The 25,522-nt window shown below is 41.5% G+C and overlaps 1 protein-coding gene across 6 annotated transcripts in view; it reads right to left on the bottom strand.

Moving 5' to 3' along the window:
• Positions 1 to 25,522, bottom strand: part of LRIG3 (leucine rich repeats and immunoglobulin like domains 3) — a 46,201-nt gene that overhangs the window by 2,390 nt on the left and 18,289 nt on the right. For 3 of the 6 annotated variants that reach the window (XM_060165691.1, XM_060165689.1, XM_060165693.1), the window contains exons 4-16: positions 16,861 to 16,992; positions 16,174 to 16,317; positions 14,746 to 14,889; positions 14,292 to 14,435; positions 13,738 to 13,881; positions 12,706 to 12,786; positions 11,609 to 11,680; positions 9,363 to 9,434; positions 8,686 to 8,849; positions 6,234 to 6,554; positions 4,181 to 4,462; positions 2,744 to 3,196; positions 1,816 to 1,974 (exon numbers count right to left, since the gene is read on the bottom strand). In XM_060165691.1, the coding sequence (XP_060021674.1) occupies positions 1,816 to 1,974; positions 2,744 to 3,196; positions 4,181 to 4,462; positions 6,234 to 6,554; positions 8,686 to 8,849; positions 9,363 to 9,434; positions 11,609 to 11,680; positions 12,706 to 12,786; positions 13,738 to 13,881; positions 14,292 to 14,435; positions 14,746 to 14,889; positions 16,174 to 16,317; positions 16,861 to 16,992 (2,312 nt within the window). Of the gene's footprint in view, positions 1 to 1,815; positions 1,975 to 2,743; positions 3,197 to 4,180; positions 4,463 to 6,233; positions 6,555 to 8,685; positions 8,850 to 9,362; positions 9,435 to 11,608; positions 11,681 to 12,705; positions 12,787 to 13,737; positions 13,882 to 14,291; positions 14,436 to 14,745; positions 14,890 to 16,173; positions 16,318 to 16,860; positions 16,993 to 19,356; positions 19,414 to 25,522 lie in introns of those variants that run through there. The other 3 variants (XM_060165694.1, XM_060165690.1, XM_060165692.1) reach the window with 3 other exon arrangements.

Below are 25,522 nucleotides of genomic sequence, written 5' to 3'. Positions count from 1 at the left end.
TGTTCAAGTACCATTCAACAGTCTCTCTCCACTTCTGACAGTTTCCATATTTATAGATGAAAAGTTTAGATAGACTATTATACAAAGGAAACACTGTAGAAATTTATGGTAGAGTTTTTTCAAAATTTATTGATGCCTACGGATTAGTAACTGCGTAAATGTGTGGTATCTTACTAAAGGAGGACTTGATTAACCATTGAACTGGAGCTAACCTCGTTGCTGGCCCCACCTAGTTTCCAAGAGACACTGATCTGTGTAAGGACACTGCAGCTGAAGCAGCCATGGTCTGAACCACATGATGCCGCCAGCACTGCCTGCTTCCTCCAGAAAGTCACTGATGACCAGTATAAGGCATTGGCATTTAACCAATGACCTCTTAATGGCCAGCTCAAAGATGAGCCCAGCCAAACAAACAAAAACGTATCCATGAGTATCTGAGCTAAATGACCCAGAAATGATATGCTAGTTAGTAGCGGACACAGCAGCTGAAGGACAAGAGACATCATGAGGGTGAGAGATGCCACGATGGACCATGTACCTAGGCAGCAAGAACTGGGCACTCAGAGGGTGGGTGGTGGTCTCAGCGAGAAGCAAGTGTGCAGAATGTGACTCAGTAATGCCAGTGGCCTCTAGGGCTGCTCTGAGGGGGGGCCAACCTCCAGCCCCAGCATCCAGGCAACATGGCACTACTATGCTCCAGTTCTGTCCCTTTAGACTTTTGTAAGCATCTTTTCAGTAAACCCTGCTCCAGCTGAATAAGCGTGGGCCTCTGCTCTTTGCAGCCAAACGAGTCTAACAGGGACTACACCTTTTTTTTTTTTTTTTTTGCGGTACGCGAGCCTCTCACTGTTGTGGCCTCTCCTGTTGCGGAGCACAGGCTCCGGACGCACAGGCTCAGTGGCCATGGCTCACGGGCCCAGCTGCTCCGCGGCATGTGGGATCTTCCCGGACCGGGGCACGAACCCGCGTCCCCTGCATTGGCAGGTGGACTCTCAACCACTGCGCCACCAGGGAAGCCCAGGACTACAGTTTTTTTGCTCAAATCTTCTATCTCTATACCCTCTATCACTGCCTTGCCAAGCACTTTGCAATTATTTGTGGAATTTTTTGTCTCACCACTGACTAAACTGTGAAACTGAAAATAAATATTCTTCTCTCCCAACTATGGAGTCCATCACAGAGCAGATATTCAATCAACACTTGTGGGAAAAGATGGTAAGATGTTTGAGAATAATGTCACTAGCTGCTAGTTACTGAGCCCTTAATATGTGTCATTTTCCGTTATCATTGTATTTAATGTTCACAACAACTTAATAGCGAAGGATCATAGCTGTCCAAGATTACGCAGGGAATGTCAGAAGTGGGTCTTGAACCAAGATGATGCCCTTGTATTACGCTGACTCCTTATTATTCTTTAAACAATACAGTTCTTAAAGTGAGAGTCAGTATTAGATGTCTCTAACAGAATGATTTTAAATCCTTTGACTTTTTAAGACCACACATGAAACCAGTTAATGTCATTTAAGTAAGAAGAACACCCAGGGCCAAAGAACATTTACAACGTAAAGGAAGTATTACATCGCCTGGTGGAATTAAATTTTATTTAACCTACTTGTCTTCTGTTATTGCTAGAAACAAAGATTTGTCTAGTATTTAAGAGAAGGGCATAACTTTAATTTCAGCTTTGCTAGAGATTTTGGGCCAGGGCCCTCCATATATGGGGGTATCAATTTCTTGTGAAAATTAGTATTATATTTGAATTTCCACTGGGTTATTTCAAAACAACTATAGCCCACGTTCATTTTAAGCACGTACCATTACTGCCGTGTTGTGGTAAGAAAAATCCGCCTCCTGAAGAAGTGACGAACTGGTGGTGGCTTCCACTTTCTGAGGAGACGTACCCATCCTGTCTGTCAGCTAATGTTCCCTGAGATGACAAATAACTCGGGGTGTCAGCCGGCAAGTTGGTCTCATCTGGAATCAAACAACAGCGTTCCATTAACCAAGAATGATCGTAAATGCCACAGGGGGTTCCCTGATGAACGGTACGTTCTGCTTGGTTTTCAGTTCAAATCACATCAGTTGACTCTTGCAAAACCTTGATGTAAGGCAAACCAGGGCTCTGCTGCTCTGGGGCGCCTGAGCTGACTTTCTACTTTATGGCCCGTGGGATATTCCTCCCAAATTTCAAAAACAACAAATGCTGACAAAGGTAAAGGTAATTTTCATGGGAGCGTATCTAAGGTTTTGAATTAAGCTTGATCTCTGCCATATTCCCAACTTAATAGTATTCACTGATGTAGGAGTTTTGCACATATAAGTCAAAGCCCCTCTCCCACCAATAACTAGAATCTTCCCTAGATGCCTGTACACACACATGCACACATGACAAAACGAAAAACGACGGCACGGTGTGAGCCTCATGACTGAAGGGCTCTTCCTGGTCCTCCATCACCAGCCTGTGACAGGGTCAGACTGGTTTACGCTGTGATTTGGATCATCTCTCATAGCCAACAGGATATTCTGATGAGGTTTTGACAGAAAGCACTCATCTTTAACCATCAGCTTTATTCTGGGCCAGGGTGTTATTTTTAGCTAACCGTAGTTCTGCAGCTTTGAAACAAATGAGTCACCCTTGTGACACGGCCTGAGACTGTGAGACACACACTCAGAAGGAAATCACGGCGGGACCATAAGCACACACACGACTCCTGCATCCTGTGCCAGGCTTCTGCTGACACACCTGTGTTGGTGATGCTGCAATCTTCGTTCCTCCGCCGTGTGTGGTATATGATGACCACCCACACGAGTGACGTGCCCACCACACAGCAAACCACCGCGATGATCACGATGCCCACGGTGGCCCATCCATCATCGTCCAGTGATGAGGCGGTCATCTGAGGGGAGTCGCAGGTGGGGGTGGGGATCACGCTGAGGCGCACGTGGCCTCTCTCGGTGCCCAGGGTATTAGACATTTCACATGTGTACTTCCCGGCGTCCCTGACATCAGAGTCCACAATGATTAGCAGCTGGTTGCCTGCTGCAAAAAAGTGCCTTTCAGTGACCACCAAAGGGCTGTCATCCTTGGTCCAGTTCAATCTGGGAGGAGGGCTCCCTCCCGCGATGCACTGCAGGACGGCCGTTTCCCCCTTGGTTACAGTTCGATCTAACAGGGGCCGCAAAAATGATGGCGTCTCTGAAATGACAAGTTATGTTTTTAATCTCCGACATGAAATTAGGGTTCGCACAGCATAAGACCTCGCGCTTAAATTTATTCAAGTGGGAGCTGAAAACTGTATTCTCCCACAACCTCACGCCCATGCTTCTTTAAGACCCTACACACGTACACAGCATCTGGGATTTCATTTTATCATTTGGCTGTCATTTACTTGTAACATCAGTTAAGGATAATATTTACTATTTCCTTTCTCTCAGTCTGTCTCACTCTTGGCAAGGCTGGGGAATGGTGGAAGTGGGGCAAAGCAAAACATTTTAGACATTTTTTAGAATTAGAAAATGTATAAAAATAAATTCAAGCACAATTGTGTATTGATGGATGAAAAAAATCAGAATGTTTACATTTTTAAAGGGAAACTTCCTAGTGCTAGATGTCCCAGCCTATATTAAAATTCTGAAAATAATTTACTTTTATTATTTGGTGTTCATAGGTTACTCTGATTTACTCTTTCAAAGATACACAAATGATTAACATGCTCACATTTTTAAAAAGCATCTGTTTAGGTAAATGATAAAAGATGAACTCAGATTTCCACAGTGGTTATGGGAGGCTGAGAAAAAAGTTAGGGCCCTTTCTATCTATTTATACACTTATTTTCTTATATTCTTTATATTGTTAAGACTTCTGGTAGAGACTGCATGACGGAAAGAGCAGAGAAAGGTGACTCCTGCAAAAGGGAAAGCATCAAAGCATTTACTTTTCCCCCTCCTCACATGGGAGGGAGCAGATTCATTTCACTGGCCACAGGCCTGAAGATGTAACACACTCGCGACTTCAAAGCTTCTGAGAAGCCATTGTCCCCTCCAGGAAAGGGCAGTGTCCTATGATCATCTCTCACCCTCTCAACTTCGGACACAACTTCTCACAGCTTCTTAGGGCCTTTGGGTGAGCTGGTATATTTAAGACTCACATATATCACAAAATCTGAAAATATCCACTTACCGAGCACAGTCAGAGTTGCATTTGCAGAAATGCTTCCTGCACTGTTTTGAGCGGTGCAGCTATACACCCCGATGTCCTCTATCTTCACGTCCACGATAAAGAACACGTCATCCTCGGGCATTACATGCATGCGTCTCTCCCTCGCGGCCGGGAAGTCTGTGCCCCCGTCTTTCTGCCAGGCTATCTGTGGGGTCGGGTGTCCCAGGGCAGCGCACTCCAAGCGTGCCATGGCCCCAGCGCGGATGGTGAGGTCCATGGGGGTCTTGGTGAACGAAGGAAGCACTGAAATCAGAGACACAACATGGGCAATTAGCATTCTGGAGTTTGAGAGGTTCATTTTCATTCCCTTTTTTTTGATACTTATGAATGTCCCTGACATAGTAAGGCAGGGGTTATTTCCAACTGCAAGATGAGATGGAGTGATTAAGGTACTCCCTCAAGGTTACACAGGTACAGAAATGATGGAGTCAGGATGAAACAGGTCACCTGAGCTTCAGACTGATGGTCTTTCTATTTTCCAGTCGCTTTTTAGTTTCCTCAGTAATTACCTGTGAGACTTCAGGCAAATGAGTTTATCTCTTTGTTACCCTGACCACACCATCTTTTTTTTTTTTTTTAAGTCCCTCCTGGCTCTAACATTCTATGACTTTAGACATGTGTTTTGTTCCACAATTTTTTGTTCGATGTGTCAGGCCTCAGCAACCATTTATTGAATGAATGCATTAATGAATCATATTTTCTACCATGAAAGATACAAACAATTAAATGCTAAACTGTACAACTGTCTACCTGCCACACAAAGTACAGGATGAGACACTTTTATGAACAGCAGCTAAAGCTTACTGCATTTACTGAGCACTTACTCTATTCCAGGCATTCTGCTAAGTTCTTCACACAAATTATTTTATTTAACAATTATCATACCTCTATAAGGTAGGTACTATTACTCCTAACTGAAAGATGTGGAAAAGGAGGCACAGAGAGGTTAGGTAACTTGCTGAGAGTTCCACAGCTGTAAGTAGGAGTGGCAGGGTTCAAACCCAGATCTCTGAGCTAAGGGTGGTGTGCTCTCTATTGGTGGGAATGTAAATTGGTGCAGCCACTATAGAAAACAGTATGGAGGTTTCCTAAAAAACTAAAAATAGAGCTACCATATGACCCAGCAATTCCACTCCTGGGCATGTAACTGGAAAAGATGAAAACTCTAATTCAAAAAGATATATGCACCCCCATGTTCATAGCAGCACTATTTACAATAGCCAGGACATGGAAGCAACCTAAGTGCCCATCAACAGATAACTGGTTTAAGAAGATGTGGTACATATATACAATGGAATATTTACTCTGCCATAGAAAAGAATGAAATATTACCATTTGCAGCAACATGGGTGGACCTAGAGAATTTCATACTAAGTGAAGTCAGACAGAGAAAGAAATATTATCACTTACATCTGGAATCTAAAAAATAAACTAATATATATATAAAAAACAAACAGACTCAGACACAGAAAACAAACTTACGGTTACCAAAGGGGAAAGGGAGAGATAAACTAGGAGTATGGGATTAACAAAGTACTTTACATAAAATAGATAAGCAACAAGAATTCACTGTATAACACAGGGAACTATATTCAATATCTTATAATAACCTATAATGGAAAATTATCTGAAAAAAATACATATAACTGAATCATTTTGCTGTACAACTGAAACTAACACAGTATTGTAAGTCAACTATACTTCATTTTTTTTAAAAAAAGGTGATATCCTTTAACCCTACACTTCATGGCCTCCCACATCAGACCAGTACATTGTGAACTCTCACAGAGCAAAAAGTGTCTGGTTCATCTTGGTTACCCGCCATGCTAAGTATGGGGTCTTCAACACAAAAACTGCTTGCTTAACCAAGACTATTAATCTTGTGGAGTGAGAAGGGTTAGGTGGAGAACTGTAAGAGCAGAGGATAGGGTTAGCAGTAAGAAAAAGAGAGGAAATGAGAAATATGTTTCTAAAACATATCTTTAAACGCAAAAGGAAAAGTCAGATCACATACTATTTACTGTGAGCTTGGCTTTGACAGAGTAGGATGAACCAAAGTGATTGGAGATGACACACTGATATCTCCCTTCACTGGTAAATTCCACACTGCGGAGCCGAAGAATGGTGGTGTACTCCATCACCTCCCCACCTTGGGCCCGGAGGTGTGCATAATTTTCCATTTCAGCATCATGCAGTAGTTCATTGTCTTTTTTCCAAGCAAAAGTCATTGGGGAATCACTGCTGCTGGCAGCTGAGCAGATAAAACTCAAATTGGAACCTTTTATTGCCGACTGTGTTTCTGGCTGAACTGTGATCTGGGGTTTAGGAAAATCATCTGTTCAAAATGGAGAGGAGGAAACAAAACAGTTTTAAGCTTGAGTCCAAATGCTACTCAGATCTGAACACCAAGAAACTCAAAACAAACAGTGGCTTAGGTTTTTACCCTCTGTGTATGTTTCACAGATGGACCAGCAGTCCCAGGGTTGAAAATAACAGACTGGGAGAGAGTTTATAAAGTAATTCATTCATTTCAACTAGAGACTGAGCCCTATTTATCCATCATTAACTGGGAGGAGACTGATATATTGGAATACAGTTTATTGCAGACCTCTTGGCTTTTTTTTTTGTTTTTTTAACATAAATACAAGAAGAAATCGGTTAAGACATTTCCAGGCTCATGATCATCTTGAAATGCTATTAGGAACTGAATTTTTCCCCATGTTCTTCATAAATAAGCAGAAAAATTAAGAAATCGAACATCAATAATGATAATCAATACCACTAAAGGCAGCAAATTAACACCACTTACCAAAAATAGAACTCATTAAAAAGACCAGTCATTTTTAGGTAGAGCAGGAAAAAACAATCCTGTAGTGAAAGGAAAAGCATTTCTCAAGCTCCCTGTGAGCCCCTGGCTCCAGCCTGGAGTTGAGAGTGGACAGTCCATCAGGTCGCGGTGCCACATTGTCAGAGCTACATTATAATTACAGCTAAGCAACTCTTTCATTCCAAACAGTTATTTTTAGTTCTCTGTTACTTTTTGGAAAAGTTACCTTTTTGAACTTCAGTTTCTCAGAGATGGTCTAAACCCAGAAGGAAGCATCTTAAAGCAACCAAAATGTATTACTTGGGTGCTCTGAAAAAAATTACGTGTGTGTGTGTGTGTGTGTGTGTGTGTGTGTGTGTGTGTGTGTGTTTATGAATGGGGTATGGGGGACCCTCTGACAACTGCAACGCAGGTAATTTCCAATGCCACGCCTGCATGCTGTAATCAAGATAGTTTCTTCTTCTGTGTGATTATTCTAAAATTCTCATCTGGTAAAAAATCTATGGGTACTATATAGATATGGGAAAGTGTGTGCGTGTGTGTGTGCGTGTGTGTGCGTGTGTGTGCGTGCGTGTGTGTGTGTGTGTGTGTGTGTGTCTCAAAGTAATAGAGAGTTCATATCTCGAAGACTACAGAACTGAGAAATCAAGACCATGGAAAAGGAATAGCTCAGGCCCTTACAGATGAATGCCAAATGCTTACTTAGATCCAAAAGCTACATCAGATGTTTTATTTCCAGAAACTGTTGGGACCACTTAATGCTGCAACCTAAAAAAAATATGGTTTTCTTGTACTTAGCTAAACAATCCTAGGCAAAGCAGTTTTAAATAAAATTTTAAAGGCCAATGTAGAATTAGGTTCTGCAGTATCTTAACACACATACTAAAATTCAAACAAGTTTTGATTTCATGTTCTGTACGCACATTTAGTTTTACAAAGGTCTCCATGGCAGCAAATAGTAAACGGCAGTGTAGTGCAGCAGACGGAAGACGGCACCAGAGAGAGGAAAACTTGGGTTTTTGATCCAGATCTGCTATCTGAAGTTGGGTAAGCAAATTTCTAACGCTGAGATGCTTAGATGCTAAGACAATGGACCTTACATTTATTTACAATAAACTCAAACTTTCTGTTACTTGTAATGTTTTACCCACTAATAGTAAAATTTCTGGCAGACTATAAATCACTAGCTAATAATTTTCTCTTTCTACTCACCATAAACAGCATCTGCACAGGATTTAAGTCAGTCTCTTCACTGAGCTCACAAGAGCCTCTCAACAACCCCCGGAACTGGGGAGAGCAGAGAGCAGCGCTCCCATTTCATAGATGTGAAGACTGAGATTCAGGGAATCACAGTTAAGTAGCAGGGCTGTGACTATCCTTCAGTTCTCCCAAGATCCAACATCATTCTCTTTCTACCAAACCACTCTGATGCCAATTTTATAAATTATAGAAAAAATTTTTCTTTCCATCAGTAAATCTGTGGTCCTCAGCAAGCTACAGATCCATTCTCATCTACCTCAGCAGAAATAAGAGCTTTATTAAGGGAACATAAATTTATTGAAGTCCATTATTTGGACAAATGGGAGAGAAAAAAAAAAGAAGAAAGAATAAAAAAGTCAAAGGCCATAGTTCCACTCACCACACACAAAGCCATCTGGGCTAACAGCAAAAATACTTCTTCCCTTCAGCAACTGAGGATGGGCACAACTGGCATTTACAAAGCTCTGAAAGTTGTTTTCCGCCACCCACTGTGGGAGCCATTTTAGTTGGCAATCGCACAAAAGGCTTGATGTATTTAAGTGCCTGAGGAGAGTAATTACATTCAATTTGTTTTGTACGAAATGCAGATTTCTACAAGTATAAACTAAACTCAAGTAAATATTAACAAAGCAATGAATGGGGAAACCAAATACACACATCCCATGGACTAATTATTCTATATAGTCCATCTTAAAATGCAAGACATGGAACTCGCACTGTTTTTTGGTTGGTGGTGGTGTTCTTACCGACCAGCAGAGACAGAAGTGCTGATACACCAAAAATACCTTACTACTGAAAACTGGTTACTGTGATGAGGCACTGTACTGTATTGGGTCCCACAAATTTCCACCGCCAATTTGTAACAGAAAGAAAAAGAAACTCCTCTTTTCAACAAAGGGAACAAAAAACCAACTCCTCTTGCTTTCTGGTAACAAAAGTGATGTGATGAATGTGCCAGACACTTTCCATAGATACATAATCCAGGATAATCCACCCCACGTCAGTTTCCCCCTGCATGCTTTATGTGAAACTCTTGGAAGGAAAGGAAAAGCTTACAGTTGCTGAAGTTTCTTCATTTGTGAGAATGCATTGCCTTGTAATGACATGATTGCGTTGTCGCTCAGGTCTCTGAAAAAGCAAGCAAATCAAATACATTCGAGGGAATTATGGTCACTATGTGCCTTCAGGCAAAGGGTGGGCCCACGCTGCCCACACCATTCGCCACAAAAATACTCTCTGTGCTGAGATGCACAAATGGGGGTGACTAGAACTCATTAGGAAGCCTGGATTCAAGAACAAGGATATCTGCATCAGAGGCAGGTTCTGTTACGGTGAGAGAGATTTCATATCACCACACACAGGTTTTTTGACTCTTAAGGGCCTAAGCTGTTCTGCCATGTTATTTTATTACACTTCTTATTATTCAAATTAGTAACCATTAGTAACTTTTAAATGCACAAATAAAATTCCTCGTAATTATGCTTTTAAAAAACCATCATGTATAGAATACCTTCTATGATACGCAACCATGTTAAGTGATTTACGTTTACATATTATTACATTTAATCCTCACATCGACCCAAAAGCAGATGATATAAACCACCTTGGCTTGGCGTGAAAGGGGCAGGTAAGATTTGAACTCAATTATTTTCAATTTCCAAACCTATGCTCTCAGTCACTAGCCTATTCTGTCACACACAACTCACTCGTGGGGAGACAGGTAGGTGTTCAGACAAGAGGTTCTCACTAAAACAAACAAAACAACAAACACTTCAGGCAGGACATTTATAAAATGAGAGAATGTTCTGGGCTGGCTTTATTTTTAACTGGTGCTTATGAGCGCTCTGGATTAAAGTCCTCTCCACAGTGATTACTACTCTGTTTTCCTTTAAGAGGGTGGAGAAAAGGGATTTTGAATGAGACAAGCGGCAACAGAAGACAGAATCGAGGTCCCAAACGTGGGCAGAGAAAGAGGCTGAGAGAGTCACGAAGGTTTAGGAAACTGAAGCAGAGGCGAATGCCCCACGGATCCACTAACTCCACTTTCCCAGAAATGAAATGGGTCAGATGACAAACCCTTTTGGCTAGCTTCCCTTTGAAAATAATTTGTTTCAGTGAGCCCAGCAATACTGGCCCGCCTTTCCAGATGACGCTTTGCAGAGTTATCCCCTACAACCTGCCCTGCTACACTGTCGGCGTGGCTGGCGATCCAGAGCTCCCTGCAACCAATGAGTCACTACGAAGACGGCAAGATGGTGGTGCACAGATTAACAGCTAAACACACAGCACCAGTGACGGTACCAAGCAAATGTGTATCTTACATGATAACTTCTTTTGTCCAGGTTAACAGATAATACAACTTTTGGCTATAAGCATTCCTTAATAGTCAGGGTGGACACACTCTGCTGCTTCAGACTCCCACTGAACACATACATGTGCACCCACGGTTATCAGAAGCTGGTTGGCTCTGCGCTCCTGCAGGCTTTGACTCCTATCAAGGCTGTGCTCCTAGTGCCTGAAAATATTCGAGTGCCTAAGTGTCATTTCAGAAATGTGTGCCAGGAGTTACTGGGGGCAGAAGATGTGAAGGCAAGAGCTGCTGTGAGAGCAGGGGCTGCCCTGGTTTGAGCCCTGCTTCTGTCAGCTGCTAACTTACAGGTTAGTTGCAAAAGAGAGTGAGAAAAAGAATAAAGGAGGAAAAACAGGTTGTATGCTTTATAATTAAACAACAGTAACAATAAAAAAATTCTCAAAGTAGTGTTAAAACTCTCCCGTCACTCTCCAGGACTGGAGGGATTGTCTTTTTTGAGCGTTAAGATGTGCGTTGCCTTCTTAACTGTCTGATGGAATCAATGAACCCTCAGAGCCACTGCATCTTAACTTAAAAATTAAGATAACAGTAGCTATTAAATAGTTTTCTCGTAAGGATTAAATGAGAAAATATAAATAAGTACCTAGCATAATGCCTGATGTGCACTAGGTGTGTGATAAATGGTAGTTTTTTTAAAAAATTAAATATACCACTGCTTGAGAGAAATAACTAAGAGAAAACCCCAAAGTGATGTATAGCAATGCCCTTAAAGGCAAAAGAAATATGCACCTGTACACTTATACTTTCATACAGATATACAGACAGACAAGTAGGTAGGTAGGTAGACAAAGGACAAAGGATAGATGTGTATATTTTATTGCACTGAGAGGATACCAACAAAATTATGTACTAGTTTGTGTTACCTTTCATGACATATAAGTAGATAACCATTTCAGACTGCCTTTAGGGTAACTAAATTCCTGCTACTCACAGATGTTCTAATGCATCCAAACCAGTGAAGGCTTTTTTGGTAATGGATCGAATCCGGTTTCCCTGGAGTATCCTTAAAAAAAAAAAAATTATAATGGAACAGTTAGTAAAAGCCATTGTGGAGTGCAACTCTCCTGAAAAGAATTGCTTTTTAAATCATTTGTGAATATTCTATTTTCTTCAATTAAACAAGATATCCTTAAAAAAATGTATCCGTGCCATCTATTTCAGTCATATGGTTCAGTATGGTTGCAAAGCATTCGACAGAGAACCCAGCAAAAATACGTATTCGAGAAGTTATACTGAAGGTTAAATCAAAGCAGTGATTTTTCAAAGAGGCAGAAACTTTATTCCAAGTAAAATGTCTCAGAACACTAATAAATAAAGCAGGTAATACTGGAGACTTTCTCCTTACCCAGCCACCCCATGGATATCTTCATCACCCACAGAAGTTTAGGACTAAATGGAAGTCAATTTGAAGACTGCTTGCTTAAAACACAGAACTTAGCCATCTTCAAGGCCTATTTTGTGGCTAAATAGAAACATGTTTTTATCCCGAATTGCTCGGAACCCACTGCAGTGTTATCATTGGTCACTGGATCGCTTCATTTAAACATTCCTGTGAGGGAAGGGCAACACTGCACGTTTCAAAATGCTGAACTTAGTGCACTAACCTTTACACAGTAGTAATCCCAAGGGTCTAAGCACTCAAAACAACTGAAAATTCTTATCTGAATACTAAAGTCAGCGGCACTAACCCAAGTGTTGAGTAAAACCACTATACCCAAGGAAGAAGATCTAATCAATACACATCTCGTATAACAGGAGTCATTTGGGGAGATGACAAAGGGTAGCAACCAGATTGAGCACCTGTTTTAAAACTTTTTAAAGATGTCAACTTGTGTGTGGAACTGAGCGCAATTAAGACAAAGTGTTTAGGGAGTTCCCTGGCGGTCCAGTGGTCAGGACTCGGCGTGGCCCCGGGGTTCAATCCCTGGTTGGGGAACTAAGATCCCGAAAGCTGCGCGGTGTAGCCAAAAAAATCCCAAAATGTTTAGGTCAGAAAGCAACGCCAATTATGAGGCAAATCATACTCACAGCCGCCTCAGTTTGTCAAGCCCAGAGAAGGCACCATTCATGTCCTCAATGGTCCAAGAAATTTCATTATTCTTCAGATCCCTGGTTCAAAAAAGGGAGAGTTACGGAAAGTGGTACCAGGTACTTAATAAAAGATACAGGCATTCTTGTTAGACATATGCTTAGAAAGCGAAGATTTCCCCCCCCAGGTGGCATGTGATTTGGAATAATTCCTCATAACTGCCCATATCATCTCTCTCTGCCCCTTTCAAAACAATAGAAAACTGTTTCTCTCCCTAACATAGATCTTACCTCCTGCCCTCCTCCCTCAGCAGCATTTTATACTTTTGTCCGAGATGAGGAGAGTTGATTCCGGCCCTATTAACTCCTCTATCAAGATGACTAAATTCTGAAAGACCTGAATAGTCTGAAAAATACATTAAACTTTAAAACCTCTGCTCCAACCACACAACGAGCAGCTCGCCAAAGCACACGGCATGTCTTTCAGTCATGTAATGCTTCAAACAGTGAACACAGCAAAACTTTCTGACAGTGCAAAAATCAAAAGCCCGTTGCACAACGTTAAAATTCACATTTGAAAGATTTTTCAAAGGCCATTTAATCCAACTCCCTCTTCTTCCTCTTGGGACAGAGATCAAGTCTGGATGTAACTGGTCTGATAAACAGGCGTCTTCCTTTGCTGCACTTTGTATATCTTTTTTGCTCTGGGTAATTTTTAATCTGCATTTTTACGAAGAAAAATTAGTGGATTTGAAATTGTTTTCCTCTTGAGCGGTTACCAACTTCCTGGAGATCCTGAGAAGGCTGACTGTAATCACCAAACCAATCTGATCACTGTCCTTTTTAATCCCTTTAAGAAGCACACATGGATGAAATGGACCGATCTTAATCAAACTGATCTGGGAAAGATTAAGACACTACTTCTGAGGCTGTACACATTTCCTTCATAACAAAGGAAATCTGCTTGGAGAAAAGTGGGCACATTTAGGAACCAATTAGGTTCATGGAGGAACAGCAAAATGTGTAACTTACAAAGTCTTTAAACTGGAAAGCCCCCGGAAGGCACAATCAGCAATGTAGCTGACTTTGTTATTCCCAATGTGCAGTGTATTTAGCAAGCTTAGGCCCAGGAAGCTTGAATCATCCAACCTTGATAAGTGATTGAAAGTTAAGTCCCTGTAAAGGAAAAAGGAACCAAAAAACAAACGATAGCTTTTATTTTCCAGTTCAATGCAATGATTTGTTTAAAAAAAAGAACAGAAACAGGTAATATATATTGCCACAGTTACCCTTATTTTAAAACTCTGCCTTCTTAATAATACTCAGGTAAACATTATTTCTAATCCCAGTAATTAAAAAAAAATTCTCTTTATTTGAGAATCACCACCATGGCTTTAGCCCATGCGCCACAGAACTGAAACGGCAGAGCTGGCTTCAACTTATCACAAAACTATGACTAGGTTGCCTGTGCAAAAGGCTGTCACCTTGGAAACTTTGTTATGAAAATTTCACAGATCAGTGGTAAGAAGCTCATGCTCTGGCATGATTCCTGCTCTCAAACCTGAGGAGAATAAAAGGCAACTCACAGCTCACTGAGTTTCTGGCAGAACTCCCAGGCATCAGGGCTGATCCTGGTGATGGCATTTTGGCTGAGATGAAGTTCCTGCAGCATCAGCAGGCCGTAAAGCCAGCCTTTGGTAATCTCTGTTAGGTTGTTATGGTCCAGCTGCCTACATTTACAATAAGAGTCAAAAGCAGGATCCCAAGTTCATTATCTAGACTCTTCAAAGGGGACATATTACAACCTATTACATATTCCTATTGTTATGAGATGTGTAGCTTTTGTTACACAAAGACATCAGCAGAAAAGACTATGCTTATTAAATTCTCAGTCACATTACGTGAAACAAAACTTAATATTAAATTATAAGATTGTAAACGATGAGATTTTAACATAGGATTTCAAATAAGAGCTGCTGAATGCTCACTGAGCATTCCAAGATCATACCGCCTGAGTAGGAATTGATCACCCGCACTTACAAGATTTCCATGTTGCTCAGCCCCCAGAAAGCCCCATCCATAAGTTTTGTCACTCCATTTCTTTGCATTTTCAGAGACTTCAGAGCACCAAGCCCTTGGAACGTGAGCCCATCGACGTTTTTGATCTTGTTTCGGTTCAGTTCACTACATTGGATGTTACAGTTAGACAGTTAGCTTATATGACAAACTCTGGAAGCAGTAATAAAATGTGACATTACTGCAATATAGTTAAACCAGCCTGTGTTAAATTACATAGAATGCTTTAAATTTCTAAGCATTTTTATTGAGAAGAATTTTGATTTACTAGCAGTGAGTAAATTTCCTTCCGAAACATGTGATGTATTTTTGCGATCATCAAATTCTGACACCAGATTGCACTTCAATTTCTAAGCTGTTGTCCATTCAGGATGGAAGTAAACACATTAATATTGGTCTTTAAAGTATCCAGAATGGGAGTACTGAATATTACATTAGAACACAAGGTCTATTCAGGAGCAGGGCCGTCAAGTTTATCCTGTTCAACTGCTTACAAAAGTTGACTCCTCTGTGTCACAATTTGTACTGTGTTGAATGCTTCCTCTTTCAGGCAGTCATTCTCAACCTTGGTTGCACCCTGGAATCACCTGGGGAGTTTTAAAAAATTACTGAAGCCTGGATCTTACCCCAGAGGTTCTAATGTAATTGGTCTAGGGTGTGGCCTGGGCACTGGGATTTTGAAAAGCTCCCCAAGTATCTGTCATGTGCAGCCAAGGCTGAAAACCACTATACTGCAGGAGCCTGTTCACAGATTATTCCACCGTTATTAAGGAGACAGCACTTTACAGCTCCTTAAGCTATGAGGGGCCCTGCAGTCATTGGTACGGTTCTCATGATCCACAGCTGTGGAGAGTCACCATGATGTCTTCAGTGCCATCATGATGGCTTTGTATGGAGGTTGTTCAATGATTACACTGCTCACTCTTTCAGGAACAATCCAACTTGCCTTGTCAGGCAGAAGCCTGTACCGGGTGACTTTTTTTTTTTTTCTTTTCGGTACGTGGGCCTCTCACTGTTGTGGCCTCTCCCATTGCGGAGCACAGGCTCCGGACGCGCAGGCCCAGTGGCCATGGCTCACAGGCCCAGCCGCTCCGCGGCACGTGGGATCTTCCCGGACTGGGGCACGAACCCGCGTCCCCTGCATCGGCAGGCAGACTCTCAACCACTGCGCCACCAGGGAAGCCCCCGGGTGACTTTTTTTTTTTTTTTTTTTTTTCCGGGTGACTTTTAAGGCTCTTTCTGATTCAGTGGTTCTACAACTCCAGCTCTCAGAGGAAAGGTGGCTACATCCTTGCTTCTAAACTCCTTCTGCCACATTGTGGATTTTAGGGGGGAGGTGCCAAGGGTTTAGAGGAGGTGAGGAAATAGAATCTAAGAGGACATTTTACTTACAGGTGTTGCAGTTGAGACAGTCTAAACATCTTGGCTGGGAGAGCTGAGATTCGGTTCCTGTTCAGCTTCAGCACCAGGAGTGTGTTGGCCAGACTGTCAAAATACCCAGGTTCCATGGATGTCACTCGGTTGCTGTTGATATACCTGTTGAAAGTCTGAAGATGAGCTTCTCTTTCTGGTTCTTTGGGAAGTTAAAGTGCATGTATTCTCTGTATATGAAAGACTCTCCAGAGAACCTACCCATCCCTTGTAACAATGGACACTTAAAATAATTAACTCTTTACGCCCTTGCAGGCCAATATCGACTATGATTCACACATATCTCTGGGGGAAAAAGTGACTAAAATATTTGAAGATAACAAACATTATCCAATTTTTGTGAAATTCATTTATTAATGAAATACACGGGGGGTTTAATTTTGATTATTTTTTTACAGAATCACTTGGTTTTTCTATAACAGTCAAAGGATGTCTCCATTTTTGTAATCCAGTCGTGTAAGAATAAAATGAAGACTGTGGTTATCCAGGCTTACAGAAAATTACCAGTCAGTAAGAAAGTGACATTTTTGATCCATCAGCAGTAAGAAATGGTCAGCGTTCTGGTTCCTATCTTAAAGTTGTTTCCTTTTTTAATATAGCACAATATTTTCATCATGGGTGAAAACTGTTAAAAACAACTTGACTTACAGATATTTGAGTTGTAGGGGTGGAAGTGCAGTTTTAAGCTCTGAAATGTTATTGCCACTCAGGTCCAAAGTTTCGAGGGACTGAAACCGTCTCAGATGTTCAGGTAATATTTCCACAATCTTGTTTCCAGCTCTGGATTTAAAGAATAGCACAGATAACAGGGTTAATGGTACAACAATCTGAAAGGTGAAAAATATGTTCTATTTCTAACTCGTTCTTTAGAAATTTGGAAAACTGATTGTTCTACACAGCACGTTAAAAAGTTAAACAGCAACTCTTCAGTCACTTTAATGTTGCATTAGATAGTAAATCATAATTTTAGAATTATGAAAAGCTTTCCAATATAAATCTGGGTGCGTTTAACAGCTGTGGTTATCTAAATGCGATGCACTTAAACTGATTTTTCTTTCTCTTATTTTGTTAACAGTCTTTCTTCCTTATCATTTCATGAAATGGGATATGAAATGACTAGCACCAAGTTGGCATATTCCAGGCACTGGTGTGTTAGTTCCCTATTCTTTCTTCTTGAGTCCTAATTCATTTCTAATTTTTCCCTTGGAAAGCCCACACACTACGGGTGCCAATGAACTTAAGATACTCATCAGATTGGGCTTTTTAAAAGCCATCCTAGAGAAATCTCTTTTTCTTTGGAAATAGCAAGTTTCAATGCATTGCCATCGTCTTCAAAACCAGTGGATATGCTCCAAGGCTTTGACTATTATAAAAATAAGAGCACACCAGTCTAAATAATCTCTGGGAGCAATTAGATTTTTTAAAAGTTTGACATTAACTATCTTAAACACCAGACCATGATGTCCAACATTGTAGTCACATGTGGCTCTTTACATTTAAATTAAAATTAAACGTTAAAGTTCCGTTCCTTAGTCATAGTAGCCACATGTCAGATCCTGAATAGGTGCCTGGTATCTGTCAAATGGGCCAGTACACATACAGAACATCCGCACTATCGTGGAAAGCTCTACTGGTGAGGACTAGACCACAAAGGAGAAAAGATAAACAAAATAAAACAAAAAGAGGCCAAGGCAAAGCTTTTAGAAGGTCATCAATACAACAGTTTCCAAGGGGGAGATTCAGCATTCAACAACAATCTTGCTAGAAAACAGGAACCAAAATGATGCGCAAGCCATCTTAACTGTCATATTAGACCAGGTAGCTTGGACTTTTTAGACGTTAGGCAGGGGAAAAATGACATGTCAAGGGAGAAGGGCTGGGATGATGGCAGAGTCCAGGGTCTTCGCTTTACAGCTCAAGGAACAATGAAACAATGGCGGGCTCTAAGTAGAACTCTGTATATCATATAAGTCACGTGCTGCCATTTTTAGGTAAACCCTCACTTAAGGGGAAAACTTAGAAAGAGATTTCATATGTGTATCTTTCTTACCAATAACTGCATTAGTATAGCGTTTTGAGTTCATTAAGTTCTTCTGCATTATTGTAACTCTCAGGCCTCTCACCGTCACAGAAGGTTCCTGAGTTAGGAGCACCTCTTACGTGTTTTCACAAGATCCTCTGCTGTGTGTGACACAGCACTTTTTACGTTGTTGGTCTTTTCTGCCATACTGTGAGCTCCTTTAAAGCAGGGCTATATATCTATCCCCGTCTTGGAATGTATATGGAATCTAATAACGCTGACGGCATTGGATGCCAAGCCCTATGCTACGCATTTTTCATTTATTATGCCATTTAATCATAATAACATTTCTCTGCTGTTGAAATTAGGAAACTAGAGCTTTTAACCTAACAAGTCCAAGTACTCCCCCCAGGCCACCTCACAGAGTAAGTCCCTATTGGTCCCAAAGCAATCCCTGAAGGCTGTTTCATAGAACACAGTTTCCAACATTCAAACAACTTAATTTTGGCAATTAAGTTCTTACTTTCTGGAGGTGAGGATGCACCTCCAGAAAGTCTCGCAACTTCCCACTCTTGCAAAAATGCTGAGCTACTGGTTCCAAACTGCTGTGGGAATCCATACCAGCTCACTGAGCCCTCATCATGCCAACACTAAGGATGCCCTGGAAACTGGGGTCCCCCCAGTCTGTGCTTGCACCTCAGGAGAAAAAGAGGGTCACCAAGAGTTTGCATGTGTTTGGCAGCCAACAGAGTAGAAGACCAGCTTCCTGAATGTGTGCAAATGCCAGGTGCTGCTTTCCCCAGTAAGTGGAGAAACCAGGTTGTACATTTTAAATCTATTTAAATAACAATGAACTAACAAAACTTCTCAAAATATTGTGAAAAATCTTCCCTGTGTTACTTCTAAGGACTGTCGGGGAGTCGTCTTTTTTGACCCAAGTCATCCAAAAATCTAACCCCATTTTTAAAGTAATCCTATACAAGGTACCAGGCAGGGGTGATGTATACCCTAACAGCTGAACTCTGTGATAATAGTAAGGTTAAAAAAAGGGGGGGGGGGCGCGGTTAGCAGTCCCATGTACAAGTCACAACTATCAAGCCCCTCAGATTCCCATGAAGTCTTACAGATTCTGTTTAGAGTCAAGTCAGCCATGACCTCTGATTCTGACCATTTCCCACATCTGGATTCCTCAGTGTGTAAACCCCTTGATCTAGCTGTGAGGTACAGGGTAATGCAAGTGAGACAATTAGTCAATTTCTACATCCTGGAGATGGATTCAGTCCAAGAGACAAGCCACAGGGCCTCAGGGTCAGGGTGTGTGGGTTAAAGGAAACCACACTTTAGGGGACAAAAATGTTCTCTTAAAAACACAACCCAAATGTTTGCATTACCAGGAAGCCCCCCCCCCAAACAGCAGAGTAACCCTGAAACACCCTCCCTCATCTCCTTCCCTCTCCCTCCGGTCCGCAGCCACTGCCGCCCATCAAATTCTGCATCCGGTTTTGGTCCCCAGGTTGTCTGGAGCTAGCTAGTACAGCTACGCTTACATTTAACAACAAGAAGAAACAGCCATAGGTTTTCGCAATAAATGGAGCAAACTGGTTTCTGGTGGGAGGGAGAGGGAGACCCACAGGTGTCTATCACGTTGCTCAAATAAGGCTACAAGTTAGATAACAGGCCATACAATCTTTGGTTTGTGTATTCGTTTGTTTATAAGGTAATTATGAACAAGGTATTAAAACTGCCAATTACTTGAGTGACGAATAAAATTTTCCTTGCAGTTCAAGTATGCTCCAGCCAAAGCCAGCCATTTCCTGAGCTGCACACCTCCTAAATTGCAGTGTGAAAGTGCTCAGTTATAAACGGAGCCTGTACAGTGCGTCTTTGTCAGCACTGCTTCCTAGCACAAAAATCCCTTACAACTGCCAGGATAATGGTCCCTGTATCACAAAATTTTAACTCTGTTCTAATGGAACTGAATTAAATCCAAATACCAGTTTCATATTAGCTCTCAGACTAACTGGCAAATAACCACCTAATAGGTACGAGTTTAAAATAAAAGAAAAAAAACTTGCTTTATGTCAAACAAGAAGGGTTTAAAAAAAAGACAACTACCTTAAAAAACTAGATTCAAAAATCTTTTTAATCACCTAAAACCCTCAAAATAAACATACTTCATAATAGAGTGGGTCACAAGTAACCACTTCTAGGAGCCAAAGATTCAATTCAACTCCAGCTTCAATTTTTCTCCAAATAGGGATAAATGCCAAAATTGATGAACATATTAAAGCACTGCAGTTGATTAATAGTTTTGGCAGGAAATGTGCAATGCTGCAACAAAAAACAAAACAAAACAAACTATCTTTTTCCATTACTTAAGTTAATGTGGAAATGTCATCTTTCCATTGTTCAAAAATCTGTACTCTGAGCATAGGAAGGCGTTTCAGCCTTGTGCAAATCCATCTTAACAACCACGAATATTTTGGTCATCTATGTTTGTTGATAGTACAAGGCGTTCCATGGTCAAATCACTGCTGAGGTCAAGTATAACCAGTCCCTTACAGACAAACACAGACTTGGGGGCCTGGTCAGCTGGAATGCAGATGGTTCCCTCAGGGTTCTCAGAGGCCATGGGAATAACAGGAGGCTCAGGTATGTTAGCCTCGGCTTCTCAGGCCCAACAATCATGGTTTCACTTCATTGCTAATTTCACCTTTCAGCCTTTGCCAAATACCTTTAAGCAGAAGCAAACCCGACTTATGATATTTACATGATGATATTTGCTCTGAGAGTCCTGAAGATCTGACAACGAACAAGACGGATATGGTCCCTGACCTCACAGCACTGAAATTCTAGTGGGGGAGAACAGGCAGGCAAAAGGGAGTGGACACCAGAGGGATAAGTGGAAGAAGAAAGGACAGTCTCCTAAAAAGTGATGGGAGGGGTGTGGGCGTCAGCAAAACTTCCCGTGGCAAGGAGGAGTCTAGAGTTCTAGGCAGAAGCAAGTGAGACCAAGGCAAGGCTTCTTTCCCTTGAGGAAATGAGTGGAAACGGGAGAAAGAGGAAGTTGACGAGTGAGGTGCTGGGAGGAGAAGAGAGTAGGTCAAGTGGGACCCTGTAAACCATGTTAGGCATTTGGCCTTTGTCTCAAGATCAAGTAGAGGGAGGAGGACAGAGGATTTCGAACGGCGGGGTGACAATATTCGATGTGCATTTTGAAAAGACTTCTCTGGCAGCAGTGGGTTGAAAGACTGGGTGGGGGACAGGCAAGAGGAAGTACAGAGGACAGAGGAGGGATGGAGGGGCAATGGCCACCGTCTGCCTGGACACCCGTTTTGGGGGTGAAGCACCGTTCTTCCTCTGGTTTCCAGGGCACAGGCCATGCTTTCCCCCTCCCCTGACATACAGGCTCAGGTTTCCAGCTCTGCAGCCTCTGGACACTGGGACCCAGTTCAGCACTACTGGAGTTCCCATCCACACTCCTCACTACCCCTGTGTTCTGTCTGCTTGTACGAGAGGCCCCCTAAAGCAGGGGGTCCCCTTTTGCTCAGGTGTGAGATGCGACTGACCAGAATAGCCCAGTTCTGGCATTTTCATGTCTGTAATCACTAGGAACATGGACAAATGTGTTATTCTTATATATAAGAAATGTGTGCATTTGTTCTGATAGTCGGAACACCTGCAATTAATGTAAACCCGGACTAGATTAATAACAGTAAAATATAATCTATGAGGTTATTGACCACTTGGTACGATGATGATTGGTTCTTTTTGACTCACGGTGATCTCCAGAAAGCATGAGCGTCTCAAAAGAACTTTATGCACACCTAAGTGGATATAAATGGTATGAGTTTATTTCTGGAGTCAGAGAAGAGAGTCCCAGAGTGGAATATTCTTTGTGAGGAACCAGAATATCAGGTTTTTTCACACTGGAATTCCTGAAACCAATTAAAGTGTAGCTTCTTGGTGCATAAGAAATATCTGTCAATAGTTTCAGGTGTCTCCTACCTACTGCACAACATAAAGGCAGTTGAAGGCTTTGCAGCTTGATGTGTAAAGACGTGCAAACTTGGCTATTTAGAGAAGGTATGCATGTGTGGCATTTTCCTTTTAGAGAGGGTATGCGCAGTGAAATTTAATCTGAAACCATTTTTTTAACATGTTGCAATGCCCCCCTTTCTTAGAATGCATTACCCTGACCACATCCCTGAAATCCAATTCAGTTACTGCAGCCAAAAAATTGCTGAATCCGTGGTCACTGCACACAACCATAGAGCAAGCACGTTAACCATACTGACTGGGACAGTTGGCCTGGCCACAAGGAAATACTGATTGCTATATGTAACTTGTAAGCAACTGGTTTAACACCATTTATAAAGGTATTACAAGCTGTTAAAGAAAACACGACGCTTTGCAAACATATTAAAGATCACTTATATTTCCAACAATAACTCCTCTCCCCTCCCAACCCCCCCTCCCCACCAAAAAAAAGCTTCCTTGAAAACTACCTTGGCTGGAATAACTAACACCCTATAATATTAGGCTTCTTTTAGCAGAGAGACTTAGCAAGCAAAGAACCTCTTCCATGCAGATAAAAATAAACTGTCTCTGCTCATCTTTTTTTTTTTCCTAAAAAGATAATTAAGAAGTTTCATTAAAAGAACACATGTTTAGACTGGTCCACTGGTCCTGTGGCATCTAAGGATAAAGCCAACTGAGGAAGCTTTTGCAAGGAGAAAGATTCTTGATGAAGAAGCAGAGATATTAAGCAGCAAAGGAGCCACCGTAGGAGCAAAGAATCCGTTCTTTCTGCTAAAAGTCAGGTCAACATAAAATATAATTATCTTTTGGATTGTGAACATGATAAAGTTGCCCACAATGTTTTAAAATACAGAGATCCTTCAATAATCAGGGCCCTAGTTATGTGCCAATTATAATACATGTAAGCTTGAAAGAAGAACTATAAGTTGGAAACTCATTTACACCACATAAAAAACCTTTTTTGATCCCCAAATATAAATTCTATTTAGTCCTTTTATGTAAACAGAAATTTAAGGGCAGGTCCTAGAAGACAACAGGATCCTAAACAAGATACTTAATCATTATTTTAATCTGAAATAATTAAAGTATATACAGTAAAAATTAACTCTACTTTTATTTAGTAAAATTAAAAAAATTTTCCCTACCTCTCTTTTGAGGCAGGGTCTTCCACAGCCATTTTCACAGGTCAAACCACTGCTATGGTTAAACTGTGAGTTTGAGTCTCCCCGTAAGTTTGTGATTTACTTGTGATTGAAGAAAATCTCTGATTCATACTTGGTTCCCAAAACTCAGGATTAAGTGAATGGATTCAAGATGCTGAAGTGACCAAATAGTCTTAATTAGTCTTGAAACTCTAGATCAAGCTTTAGATTGGCCCATAAGGATGTACCTCAACTGTGGTTCAAGATGCATACATCCATCAGAAAGTGGTATGACCACCACAGCTGCCAGCCAGAAAAAGTAAACATAAAACTGGGATTCCATACATCAATCAACCTGTCACAAGTAGGATCTCTTTGAAGCAGCAGTTCATACCACAGCTCCCCAGCAAGTAGATTTTGATTCTGTTCCCAGTTGTATGTCTTGATCTACCATACTTTGTAAACCTTGATTTTCTCACTGTCAATGGGAGGAAAGGGAAGGAAATGTCCTCTTCCAGCTCTAAGGAGTTGTGGATTTGGATGACAATTCAGCAAATGACCAGATTTGCTACAGAGGCTTCACATAATCATCATATAAAACTGCAGCCTCTTACAGATCCTGGCCTCACTTTTGGGGGATTTCTTTCCTAGGGGAGTCCCAATTCCTGGCTGCCCAGTCTTCCTTGGTTTACTACCTCATTTTCCTGGGGCATATCCTCCATGAGCTTTCTAAGAAACCATCTGTAGAGGTACGTCGTTTTTTTTTTTTCATACTTGGAAATGTCTTTACGGGATTGACAGTTGGGCGTGTACCGAGCTGAGATTAGAAACCATGTTCCTTTGGGTTTTGAAGACTGTTTTACCCTATCACAACACTCAAGGATGTAAGTTTGAGGAGCCAGAGGCCATTCTGCTTCTCAACTCCAGTGTTTCTTAAATTGCAACAGGCACCAGAACTGGGAGTGGGGGGCTTCTTGGAGCACAGATTGTTGAGCCCCACACTCGGGGTTTCCGTTTCGGTAGGCCTGGGTGTGACCTGAGAATCTGCATTTCTACCAAGTTCCCAGATGCTGCTGATGCTGTGAGGCTCACACTGGGGAGGGGAGAACCACTATTTATCCTTACAGGGGACCTGCTTTGTATTTGATCTTTCCTCCTCTCAGAGCTTCTCTTTAACCCTGATGTTCTAAAAGAGCACAGTAATGTCCCTCACTGTAGGTTTTTTTTTTTTTTCCATTTGCTGGCACTCAGTAGGGTCTTTCAACCTAGAGATGTGTGTTCCGTGGCTCTGGGAAATTTTTTTGCCTCTTTGATAATTTCCTCTTTTCTAGTTCCACAGATGTCTCTTCATGGAATTCCAATTAAATTTCCAAGTTGATCCTCTCATTTTTTTATTTTTTCCTCTCCAGTTTTCCATCTTTTTATCTTTTGGTTCTTCTTTCTGAGAGCTTTTCAACTGTCTTCCAATACTTCTATTACCTTTTTAAAGTGCCTGTTATATAAATATATATAGATATATTTTTTTTTGTTGTTGTTGTTGTTATGGTTGTTTTGGCTGTGTTGGGTCTTCGTTGCTGCGCGCGGGCTATTCTCTAGTTACAGCGAGCGGGGGCTGGGCTACTCTTCATTGTGGTGCGCGGGCTTCTCATTGCAGTCGCTTCTCTTGTTGTGAAGCACGGGCTCTAGGCGTGCGGGCTTAGTAGTTGTGGTGCACGGGCTTAGTTGCTCCGCGGCACGTGGGATCTTCCCGGACCAGGGCTCGAACCCCTGTCCCTTGCACCATCAGGCGGATTCTTAACCACTGCGCCACCAGGGAAGTCCCTGTTATTATATTTTTAACTTTTAAGGGTCCCTTTCTTATTTTCTGAAATATTCCTTTTATTATTATTATTTACTACTCTTTTCTTATTTTGTGGATATAACATCTCTCTTCTCTCTGGAGATATTGTTTTGAAGTTCCCTTCTCCTTCCATTGTCTCTGGTTCCCTCTTCCTATGTATTTTGGACTCTGACTTTATTCTTACAAACCCTTTCAAGAGACAGTGATCACTGGCTATCCACTCATATTTAGTAAAAAGCGGCCCCGGAAAGCTTGCTGAGGGCTGTG

The sequence above is a fragment of the Lagenorhynchus albirostris genome, chromosome 11 (assembly GCF_949774975.1).
Source record: "Lagenorhynchus albirostris chromosome 11, mLagAlb1.1, whole genome shotgun sequence".
In the NCBI taxonomy this organism is placed as follows: domain Eukaryota; kingdom Metazoa; phylum Chordata; class Mammalia; order Artiodactyla; family Delphinidae; genus Lagenorhynchus; species Lagenorhynchus albirostris.
The sequence above is the reverse complement of the archived record's forward strand: the minus strand, read 5'-3'. Positions and strand labels throughout refer to the sequence as shown.